Source organism: Oncorhynchus gorbuscha, unplaced genomic scaffold (genome assembly GCF_021184085.1).
Source record: "Oncorhynchus gorbuscha isolate QuinsamMale2020 ecotype Even-year unplaced genomic scaffold, OgorEven_v1.0 Un_scaffold_141:::fragment_3, whole genome shotgun sequence".
In the NCBI taxonomy this organism is placed as follows: domain Eukaryota; kingdom Metazoa; phylum Chordata; class Actinopteri; order Salmoniformes; family Salmonidae; genus Oncorhynchus; species Oncorhynchus gorbuscha.
The window spans coordinates 610,001-620,000 of NW_025744684.1; the positions used below are offsets into that span (position 1 = coordinate 610,001).

The following is a 10,000-nucleotide window of genomic DNA, read 5'->3' on the forward strand; positions in this document are numbered from 1 at the left end:
AAATCAAAGGTATGAAGTTCGACCTCTCTTTTTTCATAGAGTCAGTTGAGCTTCTGTGAGCTCTTGCGTTTAGCTAGCTAGTCCCATCTTTTCGACAATCCAGGGCGCAACAGGTTTGTAGTTAACGTTAGCTGATGCTAACTTATTAGCTAGCTAGTCAGCTGGTAAATGATTGCTAACTTGTATCAACATTGTTTGAACAACTGCATGTAGAAGATATCACAGCTAAATTACATATCCACAACTTCACAAGCATACGGGGAGAATAACTAAAGTAGGTTAGTAGGCTAACTAGCTAATTAGCTAGCTGCGCACTGACTACACACATTCACTACTGAATTCTTTTTACGTGTCTGTCATGTTATGCTAGTCTGCTCCGTAGAACATCCACACAGTAAATTAACGTTATATTCCAGCGCTGTAATCATAGTGAGCCTGTTACACATTGGTAAATAACTGGTTCTACTTTGAGACAATTGAGTTTACTGCATTGAAAAGCATTACGGCGCAACAACCATTGTCAACGGTAGTGAAGGGTAGTCCAGTCTATTGTCCATTGTTTTTCTGGACAGCCCCTGTTGTGGAGCAGTACTACAGTACTTGCCTAATAGGCTTAGTTTGTAAGTGTCTGAGTTACAATGAAGTGAGAGCATTGTTTTCAGTCACATGCAGGTTCTCTGTCAACTGTGTTAGTGAATAGGAACATATAAGGGGTTTGCCTGTAGCTGGGTCACCTCCCTCAGTGGTGTAAACTTTGCTGTTTAAGAGTACAGTGTAATGCTGTGGATTGTTGTCAAGCAGAAAGGTCTTCCTGCCATGCAGAATAGGGAATGCTATGTCACCTCTATTTATAATCAGAGCTAAACAGGCCTCTAAATGATCAGATGATCAGTTCATCTGACTGAGTACTGAGCTCCCTCTCTCTATCCAAAAGAACAGGAAGTCCTGTTGACATCACCTCCTGTCTGCGGCAATGTCGTGCCGGGACATCCACGCCACCAATGCCTTCTCCTTCATCATCGCCTTCATCTCTGTTGGCGGCATCGCTGTGGCGGCGCTGATCCCACAGTGGCGAGTGACACGGCTTGTCACCTTCAACAAAAACGCTAAGAACATCAGTGTCTATGATGGCCTGTGGGCCAAGTGTGTGAAACAAGATGGCTACTCTGGCTGCTACTACTACGACTCAGAGGTACAGGTCTGATGATCGCACAATCATAAGGACATACAGCATCCCATATTCCCCCCATATGGTGCACTGCCACATAGGGCTCTAAAGTAGTGCACTATACAGGAAACAGGTTGTCATTTGAGATTTGCATAAATCATTTCTCATTTATTCCTTCTCCCCACAGTGGTATTCTAAAGTGGACCAGTTGGACCTGAGACTGCTCCAGTTCTGCCTACCGACTGGGCTACTGTTTGGCTCCCTGGCCCTGGTGCTGTGTATGGCAGGCATGTCTAAGACATGCTGCTGCTCTGATAAGGCTGAGACAGACATCAAGAATACCCGCTGTTTGGTCAACAGCGCAGGCTGCCACCTAGTGGCCGGTATGTTCCTGTTCCTGGGTGGTGCTATCGCCCTGGCGCCTTCCGTGTGGTTCCTGTTCCGGACCAAAGAGATGAACATCAGGTACGACCGCATCTTCTCAGACGGATTCGCGGTCTACGTGGCCATCGGCTGTTCCGGCGGCCTCATGCTCGCCGCCCTGCTGATGTTCATGTGGTACTGCATGTGTAAGAAGCTACCCTCTCCCTTCTGGCTGCCTCTCCCCACACTCCCTAACTCCCTCTCCACCCAGCCCCTCACAGCCAACGGCTACCCCCCTTCCCCTGTCTACGGACCCCCTCAGACCTTCCCTCCACAGGGGTACGTCCCCACTGTGATGGATGCCCAGCCCTATGCTCCCTCCCAGGGCTACCCTCAGAGTGTAGCCCCACTGGCCCAGCAGCCTCAGCAGGTCTATATGTCCCAGATGTCAGCCCCGGATGGGTATGGGTCAGAGGTGGGTCAGAACCAGGCTTACAGCTATGCCCCGTCCCAGAGTTATGCACCCTCTCAGGTGGGCTACGCCCCCAGCTACATAGGCCACCGCTACTCCACACGCTCACGCATGTCTGGCATAGAGATAGACATCCCTGTTCTAACACAAGGCCTCTGAGGGAGGGCTGCTGCAAGAACACTGAGTCCTGGTTCCATTTAGCTGTCCTGTCTCCTGTAAAGGGTGTGTACTGTCAGTGAAGGATATGACTGTTGGTCAGTCTGCACTAGAAATACAACTGTGTGTCACTCAACCAAGCACTGCACTGTTAGACACAGTTTAGTATGCAGGCTCCACATCTGGTGAAAGGACACCAGAGATGCCCCATAATGAAGTCTGAATTCACTGTTATATTTTGATTGAAAACAATATTTTCTAATCACACCGATTTGTACATCTCTTCTTAATGTAAATCTGCTTGAAACCTCATAGCAGTTCTACACTGTATATTGTTCACTAATATTTCAAAATGAACTAAACTGTACTCTAACTGTGAGGTAACCTGATGTAGTGAGGTAAAAGGGAGTGACACTAACTGACTGTGATGTCTTTGTTGTGTTTTTTTAATGTGTGTTGTTCATATTGTTGGTATGTGAAGAAATGTAAATATAATATGCTATGACATGGGAATGTCCTAATGACTCATTCTCTTTACCCATCAACAGTACAGCAGTGGCTCTGAGGCCATGACTTTTTATATGTACACATAAATTAGATAATTTTGTATCTAATTCACATATGCCACTGAATATCAATCAAATGTATAAAGCCCTTTTTACATCAGCACATATCATGAAGGTGGTTGTTGACCTGTCTCCTTTGTTAAGGTGCCTGGGAGGTATGATTGAACCAGAACACATACTGCTCCTCTGTGGCTCTGTCTGCTACTCAGACCAAAGGAACGTCAAAATGAACATCTTATTTTAGCTCTGGAACACTGCCATCTGTCGCCTGTCCTTTTTGTCAAATTGTATGTCTACACTGAGCTGTGTAAGCAAACGTAGAGCTACTCTTGTTTCCACTTCATTCATCCACTACTGGGCTCCTGAGTGGCGCAGCATCTCCGTGCTAGAGGTGTCACTACAGACCCTGGTTCGATTCCAGGCTGTATCCATGATTGGGAGTCCCATAGGGCGGTGCACAATTGGCCCAGCATTGTCTGGGGTAGGCCGTCATTGTAAATAAGAATGTGTTCTTAACTGACTTGCCTAGCTAAATAAAAAGTTAAACTGTCATTGATTTCACATGAAGGGGGGGGGGGGTTCACTACACTGTAACATCACATTCCATTGGCTGTGCTGGTTCTAAAATGGTAGAACACTGACTGAATGCACTGGGCCTCTTATGAATCTACAATCTAGAGAAAGGATTCTGTGATTTATGTTGCATTCTATCACTAAACACTAAACACAAACTGTCCTCTAAATCGTGTGTTGACTTCCATCTTAAATACCCTTTGTATCAGCCGTAACATATCCGACATGCTCTCTCTGTTGCAGTACTGCATGTACAGTCTAATGTTCTTATCTCTATGGAAAATGTCTTTGTTCACCAGACCCTTTTCTCAATAGAAAGTGTATCTAATTAAACTGTGTTCCTCACCACGGCCGACGATGACTAATACTGGTGTCACAGTACCATCAGAAGTATTTACCATTACTAAGTACTTAACATGATTAACAGGGCCAGAGAAAGGCCACACTAAAATGAGTTACCTGTTTGCAGTGAATCTGAGTGAATGTATTAGTTGGAGTCATTTAGCCGGCTCGCCTGGCGTGCTGTGATTTGAACTGGGTGAACCTGAGAGAGAGGGCTGGTTGAGATGGAGCTGGGTTTATCTGGCAGGCAGATTGGATTACAAGCAGCAGGGTAATGGGTTGTTTCCGGTCCTCAGGGTTAGTGCCGTGTCAGCTGGTTATTGCTCCACTTTGGCACTTTATTGATCAGTCAGAGTAGTTATTAATGGGCTGTAAGTTCTGTTCACCAACAGTATCCTCGTCTTGATCTGCACTGATAAGTAGGGCTGGATAGGTCCCTGTAACTCGCCCAATGAGTTGCTAATTGAAAGACGGATGGAAATGAGACATTTTGTGGCCTTCAGGAAAAGAAAGTGCATTTTAAAGCATTTATTTAAAAAATCCTTTACGGGCTAATAGGCTATGATTCGTACATATTCCAGGGAGCAGTGTTGGTTGCTGGCCCATCCTATTTACACAGTCAGTGACACATAGTGACACAGTACATGGAAATATAGGGCCTAGAAAAACCTGAGAGCACTTTTTAATTTAATTTTTTTCTCACCAGGTCAGTTTATTATTATTGTTTGATTCAGAGATGGTGATGACAACATACTGACTGAGACACACACGCAGAGCCTTGTCTGACCCCAGGAAGTCCGCTGTCACATTGGAGTGACAGACAGAGTGGACCGCGAGCGTTAGCAACCCGCTGAGAGGCTAGCTGTCACCGAAGGCTGAGGAGACCAAAGGATTTTTGACACTGTAAGGTCCACTAAGAACTGTTCCATGGCTACACTCTGAACCAAGACAGACATATTGTTCTGGTTACCCTGACTACACTCTGAACCAAGACAGACATATTGTTCTGGTAACCCTGACTACACTCTGAACCAAGACAGACATATTGTTCTGGTTACCCTGACTACACTCTGAACCAAGACAGACATATTGTTCTGGTAACCCTGGCTACACTCTGAACCAAGACAGACATATTGTTCTGATAACCCTGGCTACACTCTGAACCAAGACAGACATATTGTTCTGGTTACCCTGGCTACACTGAACCAAGACAGACATATGGTTCTGATAACCCTGGCTACACTCTGAACCAAGACAGAAATATTGTTCTGGTTACCCTGGCTACGCTACACTCTGCACCAAGACAGACATATTGTTCTGGTAACCCTGACTACACTCTGAACCAAGACAGAAATATTGTTCTGGTAACCCTGACTACACTCTGAACCAAGACAGAAATATTGTTCTGGTTACCCTGGCTACACTCTGAACCAAGACAGACATATTGTTCTGGTAACCCTGACTACACTCTGAACCAAGACAGACATATTGTTCTGGTAACCCTGACTACACTCTGAACCAAGACAGACATATTGTTCTGGTAACCCTGACTACACTCTGAACCAAGACAGACATATTGTTCTGGTAACCCTGACTACACTCTGAACCAAGACAGACATATTGTTCTGGTAACCCTGACTACACTCTGAACCAAGACAGACATATTGTTCTGGTAACCCTGGCTACACTCTGAACCAAGACAGACATATTGTTCTGGTAACCCTGACTACACTCTGAACCAAGACAAACATATTGTTCTGGTAACCCTGGCTACACTCTGAACCAAGACAGACATATTGTTCTGGTAACCCTGGCTACACTCTGAACCAAGACAGACATATTGTTCTGGTAACCCTGACTACACTCTGAACCAAGACAGACATATTGTTCTGGTAACCCTGACTACACTCTGAACCAAGACAGACATATTGTTCTGGTAACCCTGACTACACTCTGAACCAAGACAGACATATTGTTCTGGTAACCCTGACTACACTCTGAACCAAGACAGACATATTGTTCTGGTAACCCTGACTACACTCTGAACCAAGACAGACATATTGTTCTGGTAACCCTGACTACACTCTGAACCAAGACAGACATATTGTTCTGGTAACCCTGACTACACTCTGAACCAAGACAGACATATTGTTCTGGTAACCCTGACTACACTCTGAACCAAGACAGACATATTGTTCTGGTAACCCTGACTACACTCTGAACCAAGACAGACATATTGTTCTGGTAACCCTGGCTACACTCTGAACCAAGACAGACATATTGTTCTGGTAACCCTGACTACACTCTGAACCAAGACAAACATATTGTTCTGGTAACCCTGGCTACACTCTGAACCAAGACAGACATATTGTTCTGGTAACCCTGACTACACTCTGAACCAAGACAGACATATTGTTCTGGTAACCCTGGCTACACTCTTCTGAACCAAGACAGACATATTGTTCTGGTAACCCTGGCTACACTCTGAACCAAGACAGACATATTGTTCTGGTAACCCTGACTACACTCTGAACCAAGACAGAAATATTGTTCTGGTTACCCTGGCTACACTCTGAACCAAGACAGACATATTGTTCTGGTAACCCTGACTACACTCTGAACCAAGACAGACATATTGTTCTGGTAACCCTGGCTACACTCTTCTGAACCAAGACAGACATATTGTTCTGGTAACCCTGGCTACACTCTTCTGAACCAAGACAGACATATTGTTCTGGTATGGACTGAAGCAGCATGAAGAGCAGAGACAAGACTATAGTTCACATTCTGGTAGCAAAGACAATGACGAGTTGAGAGTAGGTTTCTTCCAACCTGAGGGAGTTACTTCCTGCCACTGATAACATGGTGTTTCCTTTAGGGACTGGGCCTGAATAGAACACAGTATGAACAAACTACACCAGTACTATTTAAATGGGCTTGAACCAGCAACCATGCTCTGAAGGTCTGCCATAAAGGTCCAGACCTCTTGGGAGCACTCACACGCAGGGAGGCCTAAACTAACTCTGCCTTTGTCCATAGAGAACAGCTTCCTCCACATCAGTGCAGGCAGAAACAACCAGGCAGTGAGCGAACTCTATCATCATATACAGTCTTCGATGAGTGAGCTCTCTCCATTGTGTTACAGTCTTTGATGTGTGTCACAAACCCCCCTAAGGACAGACACCATCTCTCATCATCCCACCACAGACAATCTTCACACCAACCAGTACTCTGTTTAATCTCACTCTTTCATGTTGCCAATGTGATTAGTGGTGGATCGCAAACCTAAATGCTGCAGTTCATGTCAATGTGATGCTAGATTTCTATTCAGAACAGAACTGACAGATTAATCTGTATCATGTCTGTTCTTTATTATTCTGTTTCATGATACATGTGTAAATACACTGCTCAAAAAAATAAAGGGAACACTTAAACAACACAATGTAACTCCAAGTCAATCACACTTCTGTGAAATCAAACAGTCCACTTAGGAAGCAACACTGATTGACAATACATTTCACATGCTGTTGTGCACATGGAATAGACAACAGGTGGAAATTATAGGCAATTAGCAAGACATCCCCAATAAAGGAGTGGTTCTGCAGGCGGTGACCACAGACCACTTCTCAGTTCCTATGCTTCCTGGCTGATGTTTTGGTCACTTTTGAATGCTGGCGGTGCTTTCACTCTAGTGGTAGCATGAGACAGAGTCTACAACCCACACAAGTGGCTCAGGTAGTGCAGCTCATCCAGCATGGCACATCAATGCGAGCTGTGGCAAGAAGGTTTGCTGTGTCTGTCAGCGTAGTGTCCAGAGCATGGAGGCGCTACCAGGAGACAGGCCAGTACATCAGGAGACGTGGAGGAGGCCGTAGGAGGGCAACAACCCAGCAGCAGGACCGCTACCTCCGCCTTTGTGCAAGGAGGAGCAGTAGGAGCACTGCCAGAGCCCTGCAAAATGACCTCAAGCAGGCCACAAATGTGCATGTGTCTGCTCAAACGGTCAGAAACAGACTCAATGAGGGTGGTATGAGGGCCCGACGTCCACAGGTGGGGGTTGTGCTTACAGCCCAACATCGTGCAGGACGTTTTGCATTTTCCAGAGAATACCAAAGATTGGCAAATTCGCCACTGGCGCCCTGTGCTCTTCACAGATGAAAGCAGGTTCACACTGAGCACATGTGACAGACGTGACAGAGTCTGGAGACGCCGTGGAGAACGTTCTGCTGCATGCAACATCCTCCAGCATGACCGGTTTGGCGGTGGATCAGTCATGGTGTGGGGTGGCATTTCTTAGGGGGGCCGCACAGCCCTCCATGTGCTCGCCAGAGGTAGCCTGACTGCCATTAGGTACCGAGATGAGATCCTCAGACCCCTTGTGAGACCATATGCTGGTGCGGTTGGCCCTGGGTTCCTCCTAATGCAAGACAATGCTAGACCTCATGTGGCTGGAGTGTGTCAGCAGTTCCTGCAAGAGGAAGGCATTGATGCTATGGGACTGGCCCGCCCGTTCCCCAGACCTGAATCCAATTGAGCACATCTGGGACATTATGTCTCGCTCCATCCACCAACGCCACGTTGCACCACAGACTGTCCAGGAGTTGGTGGATGCTTTAGTCCAGGTCTGGGAGGAGATCCCTCAGGAGACCATCCGCCACCTCATCAGGAGCATGCCCAGGCGTTGTAGGGAGGTCATACAGGCACGTGGAGGCCACACACGCTACTGAGCCTCATTTTGACTTGTTTTAAGGACATTACATTTGATTTCCATTGATAGTTTTGTATGATTTTGTTGTCAGCACATTCAACTATGTAAAGAAAAAAGTACTTAATAAGAATATTTCATTCATTCAGATCTAGGATGTTATTTTAGTGTTCCCTTTATTTTTTTGAGCAGTGTATTAATATGCGGTTTCATTTCAGAATATGTGAGCTATGTAGAATAATGTTTTGTACACATGAATATGCTGGTTAATGTTTGGACTTTGTTAAGAAACAGTAATCTCAAATGAGATTCTCTTGTCCAATTGTCTTTGTTTCCTGATGAATCCCTTTTTGGTAAGGTAGGATAGCAGTTTGGGGGGACAACTGCCTACAAACACACACATACACATACACAGACAGCCACGGGGTGTGTGTCGTGAGTAGGATTAGGGTCTCACACAGATGGGCTCAGATGTCCTTGGACAAAAGAACAGGGCGTGGCCTGGGTTGATATAGAGTGGGGGGTGGGGGGGCAGCACCCCTTTCATTCGGGCTTAGGAGTTCCAAGGATTTGCCCTGTGTGTGTTTGTGTTGCATTAGAGTGCATGAAGGGGGTTGGATAAAGGCCACAAAGGTTCCCCCTAGTCCTCAACCCCCCTCACCACCACTACCCTCCAAGCCTGCACATTCATAAGCTATCAGCTTCCCCCCCCCGTCTTCACACCCTCCACATCTCCATCCAGCGCCATCCCCCACACCTCCCCAACCAGCCCTGGCCCCAGCACAGCCTGAGGGACTGGGTAGTCTGGAAAGTCATGGGTACAGAGAGGGAATCCACTGAGTATCCCCATTGAGATGACTGGTTCTTTGTAAGCCAGCCAATCCACCATCGAGGAAGGGCTGTTTTTGGAATGTTACATTCTGTGATGCTGATCACCACAACCTTTCTATGTGCTCTGAGTACTAACAGCCCAAATATGTACACAATCCAGACAGACACCATTACGGTGCACCCATGAAGTATCACAAGGGAGAAACAACCATGTCTAAACATTCTGTTAATCATATTTCTATGCAAAGGAGAGGAGTGCCCAAACATGGAAGCTTTAATTCACATTCCCTATAATAACATCCATCTATTATTGAGACAGGCAGTGCAGGGAGGTGCAGGTGGGGGCAGGGCAGGGGGTGGCACAACACAGACATATGGTGTTCTGTACAAAGACAGCTCAGCATAAACTCCCTCCTACACACACACAAACACACACACACACACACACACACACACACACACACACACACACACACACACACACACACACACACACACACACACACACACACACACACACACACACACACAGATTTTTCAGCCGCATCTTGCAGAGAACCGATCCCAGAATCCCAGTCCCAACATCCTGCCCACAGAGAGCCATGTTAGTCAGCCTCTTGGCTCCCTTCCTGCTGCCTGGTTCCTCTTGGCTCCCTTCCTGCTGCCTGGCTCCATGGTTCTGGTTCCTCTTGGCTCCCTTCCTGCTGCCTGGCTCCATGGTTCTGGTTCCTCTTGGCTGCCTTCCTGCTGCCTGGTTCCCTGGTTCTAGCTCCTCTTGGCTGCCTTCCTACTGGCTGGCTCCCTGCTTCTGGTTACTTTTGGCT

The 10,000-nt window shown here is 46.5% G+C and overlaps 2 protein-coding genes across 3 annotated transcripts in view; one reads left to right on the forward strand and one right to left on the reverse strand.

Moving 5' to 3' along the window:
• Positions 1–3,651, forward strand: part of LOC124017059 (claudin-12-like) — a 3,807-nt gene extending 156 nt beyond the window's left edge. The window contains exons 1-3 of one of the 2 annotated variants that reach the window (XM_046332436.1): positions 1–9; positions 935–1,192; positions 1,356–3,651. The exon at positions 1–9 is cut by the window's left edge and continues 156 nt beyond it. In XM_046332436.1, the coding sequence (XP_046188392.1) occupies positions 974–1,192; positions 1,356–2,162 (1,026 nt within the window). In that variant the 5' untranslated portion in view covers positions 1–9; positions 935–973 and the 3' untranslated portion in view covers positions 2,163–3,651. The remainder of the gene's footprint in view (positions 10–934; positions 1,193–1,355) is intronic. The other variant, XM_046332437.1, reaches the window with a different exon arrangement.
• The window catches only part of LOC124017002 (disintegrin and metalloproteinase domain-containing protein 22-like), a 116,970-nt gene that overhangs the window by 27,452 nt on the left and 79,518 nt on the right, over positions 1–10,000 (reverse strand). Inside the window, exons 8-10 of the mRNA XM_046332334.1 lie at positions 9,069–9,149; positions 1,408–1,488; positions 959–1,092 (exon numbers count right to left, since the gene is read on the reverse strand). Coding sequence (XP_046188290.1) covers positions 959–1,092; positions 1,408–1,488; positions 9,069–9,149 — 296 coding nt within the window. The remainder of the gene's footprint in view (positions 1–958; positions 1,093–1,407; positions 1,489–9,068; positions 9,150–10,000) is intronic.